General features: G+C 38.1%; 1 protein-coding gene across 4 annotated transcripts in view; it reads left to right on the top strand.

Annotated features, from left to right (window-relative positions):
- The window catches only part of LOC129948485 (axotactin), a 223,923-nt gene that overhangs the window by 152,082 nt on the left and 49,221 nt on the right, over positions 1 to 22,620 (top strand). For all 4 annotated transcript variants that reach the window (XM_056059498.1, XM_056059501.1, XM_056059500.1 and 1 more), the window contains exons 12-16: positions 11,628 to 11,875; positions 11,960 to 12,391; positions 12,537 to 12,737; positions 15,840 to 16,457; positions 22,420 to 22,604. In XM_056059498.1, coding sequence (XP_055915473.1) covers positions 11,628 to 11,875; positions 11,960 to 12,391; positions 12,537 to 12,737; positions 15,840 to 16,457; positions 22,420 to 22,604 — 1,684 coding nt within the window. The remainder of the gene's footprint in view (positions 1 to 11,627; positions 11,876 to 11,959; positions 12,392 to 12,536; positions 12,738 to 15,839; positions 16,458 to 22,419; positions 22,605 to 22,620) is intronic.

Below are 22,620 nucleotides of genomic sequence, written 5' to 3' on the forward strand. Positions count from 1 at the left end.
CTCCAGGAAACTATGTATTTAATAAAAAGGTCGATTAGTAGAAGATCCAAAATAACGTTTAAGGCGTCCGTTGGGCAAGTACGCATGGCCCCTGTGGTGCCCACGCACGCAAGCTGTTCTCTGAACCTTCTTTAGCTTATTAATATTATAGGCTTTGCTAAGAGCAGGCCACCACACAATCGAACCATATGTTAAGATTGAGCGTACTACGGCTGTGTACGTCCATAAAATCATCTTCGACTGAAGTCCCCACTTTTTGCCGAAAGTTTTGCTGCAGGCGTAGAAGACAACACAGGCCTTCTTAACCCGTACTTTAATATTTACTTTCCAGTTTAGTTTAGGGTCGAGTATAACTCCCAAATATTTTGCTCTGAAAGACAATGATATGATTTGACCGCTGAGTCAAGGAAGCGTGAAGGGCGGTACTTTAGTTTTGGTGATAAAGAGCAACAGTTCAGTTTTACTTTGGTTAACTCCTCATGATTTGTAACAAGGACATGTTTCCCATTGATAGTTATTCATGTTTATGACTAAGAACTGAAGATTACAAATAAATAATATCAGTACTTTGTACTAATAGATACTTGAAAAAATTATGTAACACTATTGTCAAGTATGTACTTCTTTGAAAATACCAAGAATTATGCACTAAATTACCAAAGTACTTGAAAAGTGCTTTTTAAGTATTTACTTGACAAAATTAAGTACTTTAAGGCACTGGACAATTACTCAAGTACTTGATAAACAGTTTAAATACTTGATTCTTGGTACTGGTAGATAAATACTTGACCAATTGTGATAATTCTAATGACCCTATCTGCGCCACTTGACACCCTACTCTACTTGATATATTTAGGAAACAAATAGCTGAAAGATCTGCTATTTGCCTCAAACCTTCGTGATAGTGGATTAACAAAAACATTAGGTACTTATCTATTCATCTACGGATCTTATGTCTTACAGATTACTAAAAATTCAATGAGTAATATAACAAAATATATATACAACAGACATATATATATAAATAAGTATATTTAAATAAATACCTATCTTAAAACTAATGTACAATATTTTGTAAGTTAATTTTAAATTACAATCTGTTTGTTTAAAGATCAAGTTCATTACATACAAAATTGAAAAGTTTAATGCACCTAGAAAAGGATTCATTGCAACCATAATTGTATCTAAGTTTTAAATTATTAAGAAAATGACGTAAAGGCAATTCTCTCTCCGGATAAAGATCTCAAAGTAAGGAAGAACCGGTGGACACTTAATTCTATAAAAATATATACATCATGCACAACAAGTCCAATTAAGGTACACTTAGATACATATGATGGAGTGTCAATTCTCCATTTTAACTGCCTAACTACAATCCTTGTAAAAGCCTTTTGCACTCTTTCAATATGTGTTATTCTAACAGAAGTGGAGGGAGACCATAAAATTGAAAAATTCTCAAGAATTGGACACAGTAAAAACATGTAAACTGATTTTAAAGCGTAAGGGTTATAGAACTCATTGTAGTTTCGCTTAACGAAACCAAGCTTTGAATTAGCCCTTGCTGTAATGTAGGCCACTTGTAAAGAAAACAACAACTTTGAATCGAAAATGACTCCAAGATCACGAACCTTAGATTTGCGATCAAGAATCTGATTGAAAATTTGGTTGTTGTTTATCTTTGGAACCAAAGTTCGATGTGCAGTAAAAACAGTACGTTTTTGTATATTCAAAGAAAACAAATTTCTTTCACACCGAACGCGAACGGATAAAATATTTAAATCATTTTGAAGATTTTGATGATCAATTCTATTTTTTATGCAAAGATATATTTCAAGTTCATCATTAAACATAAGGCATTTTTTAAAAGAAATGCGATTTCATTAACGAAAATATTAAAAAGTAGTGGTCCAAGGTGACTTCCTTGAGGAACTCCAGATGAAACTTTAATAATACTTGAAACAAAATATCCTAATTACACACATTGTGTTCTGTCATTAATGTAGCTAGATATCCGTTTCAAAAGCAACCCATGAATACCGAAAACTTCTAGTTTAGATATAAGAATGTCATGACAAATTGAGTCAAAAGCTTTGATAAAATCAGTATAAATAGTGTCAACGTGGTAGCCATATTCAAAAAAATCAGTGACATATCTACAATAAAGCATGAGATTTGTTGAAGTTGATTTAACTGGCATAAATCCATGCTGTTCATTAGGGATTGCAGAGATTATAGAAATTCCACGATAAATTACAACTAAATTTTTGAGCCTGATTTGTAAATAGGGCTTACGTATGAACACTTCCATGGGTTCAGAAACAGTCCAGTAAATAGGGATTTATTAAAAATTACCAAAAGCGGAAAAGCTAACAAAAATTGATATTGCTTTAAAATAAAAGATGGAATTCCATCAGGACCAGGATGCAAACTGGGTTTTAATTTTGAGTTACCATTTAGGATATTGGATTCAAAAAGATTAAGTGTTGAAATATTAGCATTACTACTGGACTAGCTTTCCGTTTGATAAAAGTTCACACGAAGTTTGTAATTAAGAATCAATTCCAAAGCACACAGATCACACCATCCCCCAACTGCGATTCGACAGAAACTTCCACATTTCTATACCTTCTACATCTTTCTGGGAGGATAGGGCATTTTTGTAAGACGAGTCAATCCATTTTTATACAGAAAAATAAAAAAAAAAAAGGGGTTAGTGGAGGTGTGTACTGTAAAAGAATTAAATTTAGTCTTTAATTCCGCTTTCCCAATCATTGTAGGGTTGTCCCATGCAGAACTTTTGGCAATAAAGAAGTCTTGTCCTGACTTACAGAAAACATGATATCAACATCTGGTATCCGTAATTTCTCAGATAGTCAGGTCATTATCAAATTTCTGGACTCTGCCTCTACTAACACTATAACAGACCATAATTGTCGATCATCTCTAATGGAGATGGCACAACTGTCTAATATTCACCTTTGCTGGGTGCATGCCGGCCGGGCCAAAGAGACATGCAACGGTACAATCTATTCTTTCAATTTTAGCACATTCTGGTATACCAATCGCTACTTGTAAACTATTGTTAATGCAGGACGCTATGAAGAAGGCAAACACCAGGTGGAAAAACATCACCACAAAAAACATCTGGCCTACACTAGATTTAAAGCGATCAAGGTGATTGCTATCTATAAGCAGACAGCATATAAACTCTATAATAGGTGTCAAACCCGGGCACTGCCTAATACGATGCATGCCAAGCGCCTAGGCTAATCTCAAATGACTTTCGCAGAAGCTGTTTAGACGAGGAAGAGGAGGAAACAGTTCTTCACCTTCTCTGTACATGCCCTGCTCTAGCTCAAAAACGATCTAAATATCATACAAGCATAATCAACCTTTTACGTTTTGTAAGTAACTCAAACTGGTTTCTTCAAGCTTAAGAGAAAGCCTCAAAATCCATCTGGTATCCCAATGGGCCATTAAGCTGGGCTAAATGTGTCCTATTCCATCACGGACAACCACTTTAACCTAACCTTACCTATCACCAAGGACTGAAGTACATGTTTTGAGCGCACATTCAACTGGATAATACTTCCCTTATTATGTAGAAACAGTGTGAGCAATAGGAAAGGGAGAGAGGGGTTGAAAGAAGGTATCAGTGCACATTGATTTTGAATTCCTAAATATTGCATTGGATGGGAAAGACAAGATGTTCATGTGGCAAGGTGTTCCACATTCGCATAGTACAGTTAAAGAACGAATCTCTGTACTTGACAGTACGACCAAAATTGGGCTCGAGTATTATGGTTGAACTGTTTAAGGGGAGGAATGGAACTGGCTATTTCTCTGGAGCATTAACCATTAAAATAACGGTTAAAGAGGGTGAGACAAGAAACATTTCGAAGCTGTTCAAGCAACGTAAAAGATCTTATGATGGTAATATCACCACTCAATCTAAATGCTCTACGTTCAATACTGTCCAAGAGGCTTAATTAAGTTGCAGGAGCACCAGACCAGATATGGAAGTTATACTCAAGCTTTGGACCTATATAATACTTGTAGATAACAGCCACATCAGAGGGATAAAAAAACTTCTGGCATCGCCTTAGAAAACCCAAACATCTTGCAGCATTTTTGGCGACATCATGTTTGGGATCGTTCCACACAAGATGGTTGGTGATACACATACCGAGAATAAAAAGATGTTCAGTTTCCTCAATGCAAGCGACATCTATGGATAATGGCAATAGGGTGTATCTCGCTTTAACGATACAAGACAGCATTGGGTTTTTGAAGCATTAAATTCCACGCGGTTTCACACCCGAAGAATCTGAAAACGAATATGAATATGAGAGGAGATCATTAATCAAAATGAGAAAGAGTGTTGGAGATAGAACAGAGCCCTTTCTTTCTTTTCAGACTTAAATCCATCCAATAAAACTTGTATTGAACGATTCGAAAGGTAATTACTAACACAATGAAGGAGGGATTCATGAAAACCGAAAGCCCTAATTTTCGATAAGAAAGAGAGCCTGATGCCAAACCCTATCAAATGCTTTTGAAATATCAAGTGCAATAATCTTACTTTCTTCAAAGCGATGTAAAGATTTTCTCCACTGTTTGGTGAGATGAACCATGAGATCACCAGTGGACCTATTGCTACGAAAACCGTATTGTCGGTCATGAAAAAGCTTTCAATCTTCAAGATATTTCTTGAGCTGATAATTAATCAGCTTTTCCATGATCTCGGAATATGTTTCTTAATACTTGAATAAACAACACTCAACTATAGGGTTCTACTTGACAAACGCCTGCATATAAAAAAAAAACATTTACCTCTATAATAAGTTTTGTTTGCAATTAAACTAAAAAAAACAACAACAACTGTATTGAATAACTTAATTACATCCCTTTAAGTTATAAAGTTTGTTCTTGTGTTAAAAAAAAATTATACCTAAAATCACCCTGCTTAACCTGTCACTCAATAATTAAATGTTTATCTACTCTTAAATAAAAAATAAACAATCTTAAATATTCCAATAAATGTTCTTAATTGCAAACAACAAATAACCCTTAACCGAAGAGAAGCAATCCGTCAGATTACCTGATTATCCTTCACACCGCTATCCATCGCCATTGCCAACATAGCCATCACCCTACTGTGAGCCGTACCGTGTACCGTTACCGTGCCATAAAAGTATCCAACATAACACCTTTATTTCTAATCCTGTTAACTACTGTGAAATAAACTTTAACTGCACGTATTTAAAATTCAAACGGTAAACTATAAAATAAACAGAGACGGTGAGAAGAGTACACAGTAGGTACCTACAGTAAACAGAGTAGTGAGTTCGAGAGTATGGAGAGAAAGAAAAAGTTCTTAACGATTTAATGCCAATTTGCAAGTTGAACTAACTACCGTGCAAAAAACAACAACAAAAATAACAAAACAAAATTAAAACTCTGAAAATGAAAATAAAATAGAATTAAGTTATATAAATGCACAAAGCACTCGTCAGAAAGAGTGAACTACTCACTTCACTTTACACTAACCCCCATCATAGTTACACTACACACGTTACCACCCTCAACAATTCCATTTCCGATTCCAACGCGCGTGTGGTACTAGCACTATACGTACTAAAATCACCAGTTTACTGCTATTTATTTCCTGAGTATCTGCTGATTCAGGATCCTCACTAGAGTAGATCCGTCGAGAAACGTTATAAAATCCGTGCAATTTATCCCAAACGGTGAAAAAAATATATACACAAAACATAATATGTATAAATGTGCTGGACTATATATGTATGTATGAATATAGTGTGATGAAGTAAGGTCTGATGTGAATGTGTATGTCCAAGTGGTATATTACTGAACAGATGCTTGACACAGGACCAACAACAACAACAATAACACCATCATCATCACTACCCAATTGTCCTTTCAACTTTTTGAAAGCACACATTCACCGTTGGAGGTTTGGGACACAACATTTACCCAGACCCACGCCCACACTTACTTCCAACCTCTAGCGTATACTTGACACAGCACAGAGACTAACTTCGTTCATGTCACACTCATAGAGCAACCACGCCACGTCACGCCAACGCCAACGCCACACATCACCATACACCGTTTATGTCCTTCTAGCACAATACACCCTCGGAAAACAGTGCGCTAGCGCTTCTGCTATAGGTACAACGTTTACAACTACAAAATCCTATTAGGGATGTAAACATGAAAAGTGCGAAGCTATTAAAAATTTATTTAATGCCCTCACAAGCAATTAAGCGCTCATTCAGTTTTCAGTTTGCAGAACGGTGTTTTCGCGTGTAAGCCCAAACCTCAAATGCATTCAGCGATGTAATTATTATTGAAAGTCCTTTTTAAGGATAAAATAATGTAATTACGATCAGCGTGGTTGAGTGAATATGTGTTGTCCGTCGGGCGTCTCTTGTCCCTCTCTCTTTTGCTGTGTGTACGATGTTGCTGCAGCTGCAAAACTATGCATATGCCAAAGTCTCTGTGTGACGTCCAGATCCCCGCGTGGCATGTTGCTGTCGCGTCTCGCGCTGGCCATGCCACCGTGCCGCGTCGCCATCACCAACACCACCATTGCCACATATGGCAGCTCACTGAGATTTATTCTTCATCGTGGTGAATATGGTGAGCATATGATTTTTATATTATTTTTGTTCACTATTTTTTGGTTGCGTATACGCCGCAGTGTACCGGAGAAAGACAATTTATTCAATTCGGAGGACATGATGTGAGGTCAGCAAATGAGATATGTATATTAAGCTTGAAATTGAAGGATATTCCAATATTTGAATAAAACCAACAACAAAAATAAAACTATGAGCAAAATGTTCTTAATGGTGAGTGATTTGGGTTGTGATCATATTTTTACAAAATTAATATTGTTTGGTTAGTTTTTTTTTTAATGTCTGTATGCAGATGTTTTTGGAAATTCGAAAGTTTACAAACCTTACTAACGAAATTTGTATGAGAATTGACAAGTATTGAGCACGCCATTACTTAAGATAGATAAACGCTTCATGTTTGTGCTATAAACGACATAACATCGTACTTTGCATAAAGACTTATGTTTTAAGGCATTTAAAGTTTACTTAACACAAGAAACACAAGGTTGTTTAAAATCGTCTTTAGTGAAGAGTCTCATTTTCACATTTTAGGCTTCGTTAAAAACCTGAACTTAACATTTAGGGCTTGGAAAATCTAAGGTTGATAGTTAAAAGACCTCTTCATTCTCAACTTGTCAACGTAAGGTGAAGTTTTTGGGAGCTGAATGGCAGTGTGATTAGAATATGCTTACTTATTCGAAGAAAGGCTTGTGCCACTATCATGGATAACGCAAACAATTTATGATCATTGATTTAGACGGATGGAATTTAAAGATACAAATGCCTATAACGTTATCGTGTGTTATTTCTTGGATCACAATTGAACACTAAGATCTTGTAATTTCACACGTTTAGAAATTTTTTAAATCGCTATCGAGGACATAAAGCTGCAAAAATGCGAAAAAGTTGGTATAACTGATGGCGTTCTTTTTTATATTAAAATCAACATTAATTGATATCTTAAAAAAATACTCGTTTTCTAAATTAAGAACAAAACCTCTTATCGGTAAACCCAGGATGTAGTTTTTGCTACATGGCGATGTTAACATAATTAAGACTTTGTTTGAGAGAAGGAGTTCTTCCTTACTAACTTGCTACAGGTGGCGTTACACTCTGGGGCTGACCTGGGTCTCAAGCAACATGTGTCTCCAGCCAACTTGCTCATTGCTAGCTGTCCTTAATTTCAAAGTCACAAACCTGCCCCCTGAGTGACGGTATTCCTCTACTGTGCTTTCCCTCGGGACTGGATTTAAAACCCTTCTGGGCTGGAGCGTTGATGTCCATTCACTCTACATGACCTAGCCATCTAAGCTGTAAGACTTTAATTGTGTTAACTAGGTCAGTGTCGCTGTACAGCCCGTACAGTTCGTCGTTATATCTTCTCCATCTATGCATACGGTACCAAAAATCACTAGAAGAATTTTTCTCTCGAAGCATCCTAAGACGTTCTCCTCTTTCTTTGACAGGGTCCAGGTCTTAGCGCCATAAATGAGAACCGAGATGATGAGTGTCTTGTAGATGGTGGTGTTAGATGCTCGAGAGAGGACTTTACTTTAGCAGCGATTGTCAAGAGTTATTCTGTTTTTGATTTCAGCGCTGGTTTCGTTGTCTGTGTTTATAGCGGTGCTTAGGTAGACAAAGTTCTTAACTATCTCAAAGTTATAGCTGTCGATGTTGACATTTTGTCCAAGACGTCGTTGTTCAATGTCTTTTTTTGATGACAGCATATACTTGGTCTTGCCCTCATTTACCACTAAACCCATCTTCTTCGCTTCCGTCGCAATGCTCAAAAAATGCTCCACTGACTTCATCCTTTGATCTTCCAATTATGTCAATACCATCTGCGTATCCGATTAATTGGATGGACCTTTGGAAGATTGTGCCTATTGTTGACGATTGAGTTTTGCACAATCCGTTCTAGAACGATGTTTAAGAAGTTGCATGAGACTGCATCGCTTTGTCTAAAACCTTTCTTGATATTAAATGTGGTCAGATCCTTTCCGACCTCGATATAGTAGCGTGCATTCTCCATCGTCGTTTTGAACGGATAAGTTTGACAGGGAAGCCTTAACTAGACATTGCTCCGCAGAGCTCTTCCCTATTGATGCTGTCAAATGTGGCTTTAACATTGATAAAGTTATGGTGGGTATCGGTTTGAAGTTGCTGTTTTTTTTTTAAAGATCTGCTGTAATGTTGTTATTTGGTCTCACTGATAAGGACCTATCAGCTTCCTGGCGAACGGCTTCAGACATTCAAATAATACGGCAGAAAATATCGTATAAGCAATGTTCAAGAGACTGATGCCTCTGTAGTTGGCGCAATTAAGAGGATCTATTTTGGATATTGGGCAAACTGTGCTGAGATTCCACTCATCGGGCATACTTTCTTCTGACCATGTTTTGCAGATGAGTTGGTGCATGCTCCTTTCCAAGCCATCGCCTTTGAATAGTTCGGCAGCGATGCCTTCAGCTCCAGCAGCTTTGTTTGACTTAAGTTTAAATGTAGCTATCGTCACTTCGTCAAGGTCGATAAGCGGAATTGTTGATCTGCGTCGCCGAGGTTGAGTGGTTCTATCTCCCATACAGCGGAATTCGATTCGTCATCGCCGTTATACAATTTGGAGAAGTATAATCTCAACGGTTCTACTGTGATAAGTTCGGTGGATGAGCAAGTCAGAAGGTAGAAAGAACAAACAACGTGCAGCCGATACCTTCTGAAGCGCCTGAAGAAACAAATCCCCGAAACCTCCCAGTAAAGATGAAATCGTTGCCGCAATTAAAGCACTTAAGAACGGCAAAGCGGTAGGTCATGATAGAATTCCGGCAGAGCTTTTACAAGCAGCACCAACGTCATCAAGCGAACTGCTTCAACCGCTCATAAAACAAGCCGGGACCACCGAAAACTTCCCCCATGAGTGGTAGAAAGCAATGATCGTCAAGCTCTCAAAAAAAGGAGATCTTACAAAGTGCGAAAACTGTAGAGGAATTTGCGTTCTACCAGCCGTTGCCAAAATAGCTCAGTTTTGTCAGGTAGTGGAGGGATCCAATGAAATTTGACATCCTATTTAAAGCACTTGGATTACTCAGGCGACGTTTGCTTACTCTCTCATAGGATCATGGATCTCCATCAAATGACAACAAGTGTGGAGAGAGAAGCAGAACTTGTGAGGCTGAAAATTAATTCCGGAAAAACAAAAATGATCAGCTTCGGAACTCTACCATGCACTCAAATAAATATTTTCTCGCAACCGGTGGAAAAAGTGGAGAGCTTTCAATACCTTGAAAGCATCGTTTAAAACGAAGGCGGAACCGAACAAGACATCATGTGCTGCATCAGTAAAGCAAAAGCGGCGTTCGGTAGGTTGCCAAAAATTTGGAGGAATAACTCTATGAGCTTAAAAACAACGCTACGACTGTTTCGCACAATGTCGAATCCGTGATTCTTTATGGGTGCAGCACTTAGAAGGTTACTTTAGCCATAACAAGAAAGCCGCAGACCTTCGTAAATAGATGTCTTCGAAGCATCCTAAGGATTTTTCAGAAAAAAACCGCTAGGAACCTATAGACTATATAGACTATAATACGAAGACGTAAGTGGCGATGGATTGGACATACGCTTCTTAAAGGTAACGACCGCTTTGCAGGCCAAGCAATGCAGTGGAATCCGCTCACACAAGAAAGAAGAAGAGCTGGACGACCGAGAAGCACATGGCGCAGGAGAGACGAAGCGGAATCAGCGTCACTAGTCAAGAGCTGAAGGGAGCTAGAACACATCTTCGGAAACCCAACACGATGGCGCTTAGGCGTAGTAGAGGCCCTATGCCCCTTACAGATCTGAGGACCTGACGATACCTGTTGTGATAATCCTCTATCTCCCCCAAAAAGACTTCTAGTTTTTCGAAAACTATATGGATACTTTGAAAAATATATCAATGTTAACAAATGAGCTTAGTTGAGATCTACCACTATTCGGATAATTCGGATGAGAGGGATACTAATCTCTGTGGTGAAACCTAACCGAAAATGTAAGGTAGCCTGTATTTGATTATACTAGTATTAATTCCTGATCCTTTAAATTTGAATATATTTGAAAGTGTACTTCGTCATGTAAAGTTTTTGAGATATTCGTATACGAACCCAAAAATCAAAAGATTTTGATTTAACTAAATAAATGAATGTACCTCAAGAACGTTTATGTCCCTACTTATCTAATTACAATATTCTTTTCATAACTCCTAATGATACTTTAACCCTATTTTAAAATGACTAGTTAAAAAACCTTAACGTCTACGTCTATTTTTATCATTTTTTCCTCATTTTGAAAATTGAATGCCTCTATTAACAAGCCTCCTCTAAACCGAAAAGATGTCTTAAAAAATATATTTTTTTCTTAACTTAAAAGGTGTGTTTACCTTTCACACGGTAGTCTTTTAAAAATGTTTGCATTTTTGTCTGTCTCATCTGCATTCAAATTCACTTAGTCCTTTTAGAAGAAAAATAAGAAGAATAAAAAAGAAAAAAATTTGTTGACAAAAACAAATTAAATTGCATGACGTTATGCAACTAAGAGAGTGTACGTATCGTAGATAGATACTTTATAGAGTACCATCACACACACACCCCTACAAAGCTCATAGAATATCCTTAATGTGCAGGTAAATAACAACGAGACGACACTTGATGGAAATTTTGTTGAAACAAATTTACGTCATCCTCAAAAATAAGTTTTCCTCGACAACGACGACGATGTTACATATAACGAATTCATTTTATTTTTTTCCCCTCACTCCTTTTCTCTTTATTCACATTCATTGCAATTTTAAGTTTTCTGATTCTAATTTTTTGTATCCTTTTCTTCTCTCTCCCCCATTTTATCCAACAACTTGAAACCACAAAACGTAAAAATAAAAATACTAAAACGACAACTACGATGACGATGACGATGACGATGACGATGACGACCGTCAACGATGCAAATGTACAGGGATCTGCTAAAGAAATTGATAGTGAAGCAGGGACTCATAGGATGCTTCCGTGGTTTGGTAGTTAACGGTGAGATCCTTGACATCTACAGCTATATGTCAGTGCATCTGTCAGAGATAATAAAAGACTGTAAGCCATCATGCGTTCCTTCACCATGTAAGAATAAAGCCGAATGCAAGGAACTCTGGAGTACCTTCCAGTGTGTCTGCAGTAATCCATGGGCTCACCTGGGTGAATTCTGTGAAACAAGTAAGTAAATTTATCCTCTTTTGACAGCAATTAAATTGAAATGATTATATGTATGTATGAGTATATGTAAAATTTTACTTGCAGACATTAACGAAAAGGCATTGACATTCATCAACCGCGAATCGTTCCTTAAACGCAATTTTCTCAGTACGAATGCTTCAGTCGAAGACAAACGAGTCATCCTCAAGAATATTCTTAGCCAGGATATTCTCATTAATTTACGTACTTACGACAAACACTCGTTGGTCCTGTATGCCAACGATCATTTCAACAACTTTGTACACTTGTTTATCAGCGAGGGCAAGGAGATTGTCTTTCTTTATAATTACGGTGACGAGATAGTGAATCTCACAGTTGTCGATGAGAGCATCAGTAGTCTGACAAGCATCCAGGTGGCAATAATTAGAAGTCCACAGAAGACTGTGATGCATGTCAACGAGCGTAGTGTGACAGTGCAGAAGGGAACATTGCTCCTTGATGAATATGCCAATAAGCCATGGATTAATCCAGAAAAAGGTACGTGATGCTCATGGCTGAAGGGTTTTAGTTTTGAGACTGATGGGGATGGTCTTTTTTGAAAACACCAAACTATTTATCTATCTATTTGTGTGTATGTGTACGAATTGTGTTCATGTGTGGAGATATTTTTAATTCTTTGCAGAAGTTCTATCACCACATCGTCCACCAGCTCCCCCAACAGACTACTTCCAGTTCAACATTGGTGGCTATGATCCAGCAAATTTGCTAAGAACAAACACTGAATTCCCAGAACTGCAAGGGTACATTGGATGTGTGAGAGGATTGAAAATCGGAGATAATCTAATTGACTTGGCTGAACTTAATGAAGGAAATATTGCGCATGGTGAGTTCTTTTTTTGTTTTAGTAATTTAGTTTTTAATTACATGGGTTATTTCACCACTAAGTAGCAGGTAACTTGTCAAGTTAATGAATTTGACGTGTTTCAAGGAATTTCTATGAAACACAAAAAGCTTGGAAAATTATGCAAAGCTAAAACTGTGCAGAGCTGGATTTTGAAATGTCGGTTCTATGTTGTTATGTGATTTGGGTTACTTGAAGTTGTTGATTAACAAGAATACAATCTTTGAGGAATTAGATGATATATGACTTTAATTAAAAGATTGCATTTATTGAATTTATCTAGAAATTGAAAGTTCAAATTTTGGAAACAAAAATCACTTGACATTGAAAAGATTGCAATCTTTTTCGCAATCCTTTGAATGTAATCCATTGATTGCAATCAGTTGAGTCTTTTGCTCTTACTTGAAGTCCCTGCATTCATTTGAAATCTTTGCAGTGAATTTTAAGCACTATTTTTACTTAGGTCCTCAGACCTGTTAAGTCCGTTGGGGACCCCTTAATGGGCATAGGGACTTTACTACGCCTTCGTGCCATCTTTTACGGTTTTCGGACATGTGTTTCATCTCCTTCCAACTCTTGCCTAGTGACGCTGCGCCATGAGCTTCTTGGTCGTCCAGCTTTTCTTCCTTCTTGTGTCAGCAGATTGCACTGCATTGCTTGGCATGCAATGCAGTCGTTACCTTTTCAAAGCGTATGTCCAATCCATTGCCACTTACGACTTCGTAATATAGGTTATATAGATTCCTTCTAGGAAGGACCTCATTTGAAATACGATTTGGCCAAAAAATCCATAGGATGTTATTTATAAAGGTTTTCAGCTTTCTTGTTATAGCTGAAGTAACCGTCCAAGTGCTGCACCTAAAAAGAAGCACAGATTCAACATTTGTGCGAAACAGTCGTAGCTTAATTCTTAAGCTGATAGCGTTATTTCTCCAAATTTTCGACAGCATACCGAACCCCGCTTTTGCCTTTCCGAAGTGACAGATGAAGTCTCGTCCGGTTCCGCTTTCGATTGAGACGACACTTCCAAGCTATTGAAAGCTCTCTACTTCTTCTACCGGTTGTGAGGAAATAATCCAAGTGCTTTATATAGGTTGTCAAAGTCCACTGGATCCCTCTGCTACCTGACAAAGCTTCGGGCTGTACAATGTACATTGCTTATAGCTATGAACAAAAATATTGGTAAAAGAATACAGCCCTGTCTGACTCCGCTAAAAATCATCTGACAACCTACCATCGTGCAAAACGAGACGATTGGATCCATCATATGCTGCTTTAATAATAGCAATTAGTTTTTCCTGGATGCCTCTCCTCCGCAAAGCCAACCAGATATGCTCCCTGTCAACGCTATCAAAAGCCTTCTCGGAGTCGATGAAAAGCAGGTGTAGTGGTGATCGATATTCAACGCACTGTTCAAAATTATCCACAGGGTGTTAATATGATCAATACAGGATGATCCAGCCAGTAATCCTGCTTGTTCGGCATCGAGTGTGGCCTCAAGGTGTTCACTGATGATTTCCAGTATAAGTTCTGCTACTATTTTGGCAACGGCTGGTAGAACGCAAATTGCTCTCCAGTTTTCGCACTTTGTAAGATCTCCTTTTTTGGAAGCTTGACGATCATTGCCTTCTTCCACTCATGGGGGAAGCTTTCGGTGGTCCCATCTTTACTGATAGGTGTGGTGCGGATTCGGGGATTAGTTTTTTCATGCGCTTCAGAAGGTATCGTCTGCACGTTGTTTGCAAACACTCGGTTTAAAACCGAGAAAAAGTGTTCTTTCTGCCTTCTGACTTGCTCATCCACCGAACTTATCACAGTACCGTCTACTTCTTTCACCAGGGGTTGCTTTGAGGTGTGTGTACCCGTCAGCTCTTTGGTTATTCTGTAAACATTCCTGCTATCGCAACTGTTTGCAGCATCTTCTGCTTCTTGCGCCAATGCGTTGATGTAGTTACGCACACTGCGGTGAACCTCTCTCTTTTTCATGCGATACGAGGACTCCAGCTCGTTTCTGTCTTCCTTCGTTGATACCTGCCCATGATTCTTCTGAAAGCCAAGTTTTGTTGCTAGCTTTTTTCTGACCGACTATTCTGTCAGCACCTTAAATGACAACGTTTTTCACAGCATTGCAATGGTGTTCGATGTCGTCATGTCCTGTGCTGTTGATTGTTCTCATTTCGTGCGACAGGTGGTTCCTTAGTTGTTGACGGGTCGTGAGATCCTTTAGTCTGGCGGTGTTGAATTTGGGGATCTTCGAACTGTAGCTGTGCGTATTCTTAGGGTAGATATCATTAAGTGGTGGTCACGGGCAAGTCCCATATCGGTGCCTCTTCTGTTTCGTACATACAAAAGACTGCTTCTAAAGCGTCGACTTATCGTGAAGTGCTCAATTCGGTTACTCTTGCCTGTCCGTTGACACTCAGATAACTTTATGTGCTCAAACATAGTGCCACCAATCACAAGGCTATTGGCGTTGCAGAAGTCAATGAACCTCTTTCGATTATCATTGCAATTGACGACTCCGCAATCACCCATCACATACCTTAGCCCGTTGTTGTTACTACCAACCTTAGCATTGAGTTCTCCCATAACCAAAATTATATCTCTCTCTAATTGGAGGAATTGGCAATGTGCGGACCTTCACTTCCTGTGTCCAGAAGCGTCCTCACATTCTAAAAACCAATCTTGTCCGGGTACAATAGCCAAAAGTCGTCAACGAGTTATCATTGATTATCAGTTACGAAGAGTGCTAATCTCCGTAACCTATCCTGAAGAGTCAAGCAACTTCACCCTTGCAATTTTTGCTATCTTAACTGTCCAAATCATCTGTCTTTAATAGACACCGAGCATTTAGGAGAAAATGGAAAGCTATCCCACTAAAAATTAAAAAAGTTTAAAACAGCTTAAAGTGTTTCGTAACTTTTCATTTTTTGCCAATTAGACACTCACCGTTGAAGCACCTTTTTCTGTTATATTTTATTTCTGATACTGCTCTGATTGATTCTCAACCTTTATCCACTGTATATCTTCCTGAATTTCATTTCTTATTAAATTATCATTATTTTTTCTCCCAATTATTTTCAGCTCTTGAAGGTGTTCTCCCCAGCTGCCAGCTAAAATGCGATGCCGAGCCTTGCAAAAATGGTGGTTTTTGTAAGGAGAATTTCGCCAAACAAGAATCCACATGCGACTGTGAGCACACTAGCTTCCTTGGAGAATTCTGTATGGAAGAGAAGGGTGCTGATTTCAGTGGTGAATCAACATTGCAGCGAAAATTTGAATTAACTGGTAAAGTCGACTACGTCAAACTACAATTGGCCTTCTCGAGTGCCGATCTGAAACGTGCAAATCGTGTTATGCTGCTACTCCAGACGAATAACGAACGTAGCTACTATCTTATGGTAGCAATAGATACCGAAGGATATTTACTATTCGAGGAGGACCGTGAAGATGGCTCAGCAGTGGGGGCACACATTGAACGGACTTTCCTTAAAGGAGCCCGCCATTCTATCTACTATCAGCGCAACGGTACCGAAGCATCACTTCTAATCGATCGTGAACAGGTGCCACTGGCACCAATTGCCATTCGACCCCTGATGCAAAACGTCATCGACTCGGGCGCTAATCGGGTGCAAATTGGCGGAATCAATACGACGGATTCCAGATTTGCTGTCTTTAAAAGCTATAGTGGCTGTTTGTCAAGTAAGTTAGATTGCGGATTAATTTCCCATTCGTTTTTTTTTTTGTTCTTTTTTCTTTTTGCTTTTGCATCCGCAATTTGAGTTTATGATATGAACTTAGGGGAAGAGGTGGGAGGAAGGAGGTTTTACAAAAGGCGAGGAGTTTTCCGTTCATTCGCATAAATTTCCACCATCGGTGCTATTAATCCTTAACGGTTCATAGAGCTTCTGACAAGGGTTCGAACAAAATTTGTTCCCTACCCGTGAAATCGATCCTAACGAAAAAAAAATTATCTCAATCTTATAAGGACCCATCTAAAAAGGGAGTCAAGGATGAAGAAAAAGAATATTGGGTGTATGTACGTTGTCGTCGTCGTCTCTATGCCTTTATACCTTTTTACAATATTGCTTTAAGAACAGAAGAAAAAGGATTCACACAGATTTCCTCATTTTTCTATGGTGGTAAGGCATACTGTCTGTGTAAGGGTGGGCAATGGGTGTTGGGCGTTTTACGTCCGGCGTCTTCGATAGCAGCAAGGACATTCATTTTCCATCGTCACTGTTTCTCATTTTGTTTCTCTATTTTAAGGGAGGTAGAATTGTAATATTTATTAGTATCCTTTTAAGGAGCTCTTAATATCTGTTCGTTCAGGCGACTAAAAAGGTGCACGCTTGACTGCCACAGCTATTGCGGATGAAATTATTTATTGCCAAAATGAGTTAAACAAGATGAGCTCATTGTGAATCCTGGTCGTTTGTTTCTTATTTATGATAATTCGCAAGATAGTCCTGCCAAGATAAAGTACATACAATGTACTTGATTGAAGCCAAGGTCACCTGTTGTACTGGTATTAACTACGAGTATAAAGCATATCGCAGTATTGTGATCCTTACACCTGAAATGCTATGTATTGTCTTTGGATAAAGGTTAATTGTATCCGATACTTTATATCTACTGTTTTTAAAAGTCAATCATTGTTTTGGTCCTTCGAGCGGGATATATTGGAGTTTGAGTTTTTGTTTTTCTGTTTTGTCATCGAAAGGAGACATATAAAATTTGTGAAGCTCATAAAATAAGGATGACAAAGTATTATAAGAAAAACACAGGAATATTTTTCCTACACGTGAACCTTATAATAAATATAAAACAAAAAAATATTCGGTTGTCAAAACTTTCTTATTAACGGACGAGAAATACGATGAAGGCGCAAATTACGATGAGGTGGAAAGCGGCAACGGCAATTTTAATGAAAGCGTAGCGTAAGGTAATTAAAAATTCAAACTCAACAAGAAAATAAAGCTCCAGTGCTATCGAAATGACTTTCAGAGTGAATAAATTACTTTTTTTTTCTTTGTTTTCATTTTGTTAAAGGCAAAGGACTTTTTAATATGTTTTGGCTTGAGATTTTAATGAAAAATCGATAAAAATACGAAGAAAAAAAAGGAACACGCACATGTACACTCAATATCTTTTGAGAGGAAGAGGTGATTTCTTTTTCGTTTGGTCCTTAAAGGTGAAAAGTATAAAGAAAAAGGTTTATGAAAGGATTTTTTTTTTGTTCTGTCCCAAGGGACTGATAATGTCGTTAGACGAGTTAAAGCTTTGATATTATTTTTACTTAAGAAAAGTCTTAAAAAAGAGTCGTAACAAATGGGACTTAAATATAACAAAATAAAAATAAAAACAATTTTGCAAACAAGTATTTTATTGTTATTAGGTGCATTTAAAATAAATACTTTAACATCGTTCTGCTTTTTAGTCTTTTTTATGGGATCGAGGCATTGATTTTTAAAGACAGTTTTTACAATCTTTAAAAGAAATAAAAAGTTTTCTCAACTGTGCTATAAAAAGTGATGAATATCCCAACAACATTTTGTATCATGTTAATTAAACGAAGAGTTTGATCGAACTGATTGATAACAGTTCATTTTAAACAAACAGAAGAAGAAGAAGGGCCCATGAATAATTAAGAAGAAAATTTGCCTAACCTAAGATTAACAAGAAAAGCCTAAATTTAAAAGATCCATAATTCACCATAGAATTTCTTTCAATAAGACCTTTTAATGTAAATATCTCGCTATTTGGGCAAGTGACATTTTTAAGTTGTCGTGTCTTGACATTCGACAATTAAACACAACGCCATTAGCTGTAGTCCTAGCGTGGACGAAAGCAAGATTTGTTCGCAAGCGGACACTACACAATATTTTGTTAACACAAGAGTTCAAGGCGGTTTTCAACTTTTTTGTTTGTTCTAATATTAATTGTGTTGGAATATTAATAACAAAATGCGATTCTTTTCTAGATTTTAAGATTAAGAAGAAAGATTATTTATTGAATTCGTTAAACAAAGTAACGTTTGAACTTAAGACTAATGTTACATTTATTTGTAGATTCATAGATTAACAATGCTTTAAGCAATTTGCAAAACAAAAAACAGCTAAACTGAAGTATTCAAATGTTCAAATGGTAGATATTGTTCATTCAAGAGGACACAAGCGTCCACAGGTTTTGCTCAAAACTTACCTCTGTTTATCAACTCCTACTCTCACCCCCCGCTGTGAACATCGAGTGACTAGTACCTCAAATGAAGATTGGGTTCTAACCCAAGTTTTGAAAGTTTTTGGGGGCAGCAAACAAGAGGATGTTTCCACTAAGGCACCTCTCCTTATCCTGACGACAGCGGACGAATTCCCGAGATGAAATCGGCGGTGGCGTCTACAGTTCCAGTAAGGTTGAACTACTTAGTGAACACTTTATAGGGCTTCTACATATTCGGCGCCCAGGCCTGTAAGGAACGGTTTATCCGGCTCCCCATCCTTGGAGTTATACTAAAGATCTGATCCTCCAGGTTGGGGGTTGTGCCGTCGGGTGGACTTCCTGGCCACGTAAGAAAATACATTAGTTGCGAAGCACCAACAAGCCTCGCATACGGACGGATTCACTGTTGAAAACCAACGCAAAAGAAATAAGGACAACGAACTTCACATGGAATGGTGGGTCCCTTAACAGACCACATGCAGCCGAACAATGAGAAAAAGCCCTAAACTGCTGCAAGGCAGATATTACCGCCATCCAAGAAGTGCGATGGGATGGACCGGGCAAACTAAAAGACTGCGATGTATACTACGGCGACTGCTACCGAGAACAAAGACAGCGTCTATTTGGGTGTGGATTTGTTGTTTGAGTTTGAATGTCAAACTAGGAACAGGAGACATCTTTGATGGCATAATCGGGAGATGCAGCCTGCACGACACCACCTCCGACAACGGATTCAGGCTGATCGATTTTGCTGCGGGGTGAGACGTTCTAGTAGCAAGTACGCAGTTTACACATCTCAATATCGACAAGGGCACATGGAAATCTTATCATCAACCAACTTGAACCGAAGCCTGCAACGACGATCAGGGAACATCAGGGAAAGGCGATGACGAGCCGAATTCCGCTGTAAGGAAGATAGAACCACTCAACCCAGGCGACGCAGATCAACTAGGAAAGTCCACTATCGACCAAATATTCACACTACGGCAGATCTTGGAAAAAACCCAGGAGCTTCAAATCGTTACCCACCATCTATTTGTCGATTTTAAAGCCGCTTATGACAGCATCCATATTGAAGAGCTCTACAGAGCAATGTCTAGTTTTGGCATCCCTGTCAAACTTTTCCGTTTGTACAGAATGACGATGGAGAATGCACGCTGCTCTATCAAGGTCGGAATAGATCTTACCGATGCATTTGAGGTTTTAGACAAGGCGGTGCACTGTCATGCGACTTCCTCAACATCGTTTTGGAAAGAATTGTGCAAAACTCAACCGTCAACACTAGAGGCACAATCTTCCAAAGGTCCATCCAATTACTCGGATACCCAGATGATATTGACATAATTGTATATGCTGTCATCAAAAAAGGACATTGAACAACGACATCTTGGACAGTACGTCACCATGGACAGCTTTAACTTCGAGCTAGTTAAGCACTTTGTCTACATAGGCACCGCTATAAACACAGGCAACGACACCAGCGCTGAAATCAAACGAAGAATAACTCTTGCAAATCGCTGCTTCTTTGGACTTAGAAGGAAAATGAGAAGTAAAGTCCTCTCTCGAGCATCTAAAATCACCATCTATAAGACACTCATCATCCCGGTTCTCACTATGGTGCTGGAACCTGTAAAAGAAAGATGAGAGCATCTTAGGATGCTTCGAGAGAAAAATTCTTCGGGTGATTTTTGGTCCCGTATGCATATATGGAGAAACACTGTGACCTAGTTAGCAGATAAAAGTCCAACGGCTTAGATGGCTGGGCCATGTAGAGCGAATGAACATCAACGCTCAAGCCCAGAAGGTCTTTGAATCCAATTCCGAGGGACGGCGCAGTAGAGGAAGACCGCGACTCAGGTGGGTGAAGACCTCAACCAACTTGGCGTGCGAAACTGGAGACAGCTAGCTAGGGACCGAGCTGGCTGGAGACGCATGTTGGTTGAGGCCCAGGTCCGCCCGGACTGTAGCACCACCTTAAGTAAGTAAATTAGTAAACGGAAGTATTGAAAAAATGTATTTTAAATGTTTTACTTTTACGGAATATACCAAAAATTAATACTTGTTGTAAACTGAAATCAATTGGTTGAGAGGACTGTTTTTACCATAGTTCGATCTGCTTTATAAAGGACGTAAAGGAACTTGTCTTCTAATACTTGAACGGCTATAAATAAAGTTTAATTGTTCCAAAATTGATGGTGTTATGACTGACCCATTGATTAAATTTATAATAAAGCACAGCTAAATGTACTCCCGGTGTTTAGAAAGCGATGGAATATTTATGAGCGTGAGCCTACGGGGGAAGTTCGAGCCTATTGGACAATGGGAAGAAAAGGAGGCAGAAGCGCATGAATCTTCTTTGTACTCCTTCTATTCTGTTTATATGGACTGAATAAAAGGGAGCCCAGGTCTCATACAAAAAAGTTAAAGAGAACACAGTAGAATTTATAGCACATAGCATTAATGTCATAGTTCTCAAACAAATGATTCCAGTTAACATTGAAAACAGGTGTAAAAGTTCATTAAAGTTCATTTTTTAAAGTTCAATTCAAGATTTTCTTAGGAGAAATTATGAACATTACATACATTTAAATTAAAAGATAGGTCTAATGCTGGGTGATGTCGGTCTTCTTCGACAAGTAGGGTATTGGCTGAATTTACAGAAATATCAGCATTGAGTGTGTCCGAGAAGAATATAAGGTCCAATATTTTGTTGAAGTTGTTGGCAATCCCATTAAATTGATTTAGTCCACATGAGGAAAGACCGCCAATTGTCAAGAATTCGTTAGTAGAAGACATGTTAATAGGAGATAGATAGTGATAATGCGTCTGTTTAGTCCAGATAGTGATAATGCGTCTGTTTAGTCCAGATCTCGTTTGGAAGATTGAAATCTCCTTAGACTAGTAGCTCGTCTTGTGGCTCAATGTGTTCGTTTATTTTGTCTATGCGTTGTTAGGAGAGCTTAAAGGTTTTAACTTTTATGCAAATCATTTCTACATCAGATTGATGAAAGTCGTCAACCAAAGTCCATATCAAGCAATTCTTTACCGCAAGCAAAAGTCCACCTTCTTCAATGCTGATGTCATTTAAGCAGTGTCTTTCAAGTCTGTACACTTGATAATTCAAATCGAAAAGTTCCGTATCCAAGAATGTATTGTTTAGCCAAGTTGTTTCAGTCAAAATGATTATGTCGTGAGGAAGAATGTTTATATATTTTTGTAGACCTTATTGATCTTTGTCTGTAGTCCATTGAAATTTTGATAGTAGATTCGAATATTTTGAAGCTGCTTTTAGGCCACATAGAAACGGAGTTGAGAAGTCCAAAGATGTTTAAGTGTTTCAGTAGTTATGCTTTAATTTATTTCTTCTCTAGATTTTGAGCTTAAGAAAACTGATTTTTAATTGTTCCAGTTTCATCTTTAAATCAATTTAAATACATTTTTCCAGACATTTACATCCAGGTTAACAACTACATTATGAAACCCTTAGAAGAATATATGCTTTTCACCAAATCCGGAGCCGATAATATTACGGTTATAAATTTCCAAGGAGTACGTAGTGCTCAATGTGCAGCACAATTTGAAAACATTACAGAACCAAGACCACAAGAACCTATTCTTAATTTTACAATGGTAAGCATTTCAAAAA

This window comes from Eupeodes corollae, chromosome 2 (assembly GCF_945859685.1).
Source record: "Eupeodes corollae chromosome 2, idEupCoro1.1, whole genome shotgun sequence".
In the NCBI taxonomy this organism is placed as follows: domain Eukaryota; kingdom Metazoa; phylum Arthropoda; class Insecta; order Diptera; family Syrphidae; genus Eupeodes; species Eupeodes corollae.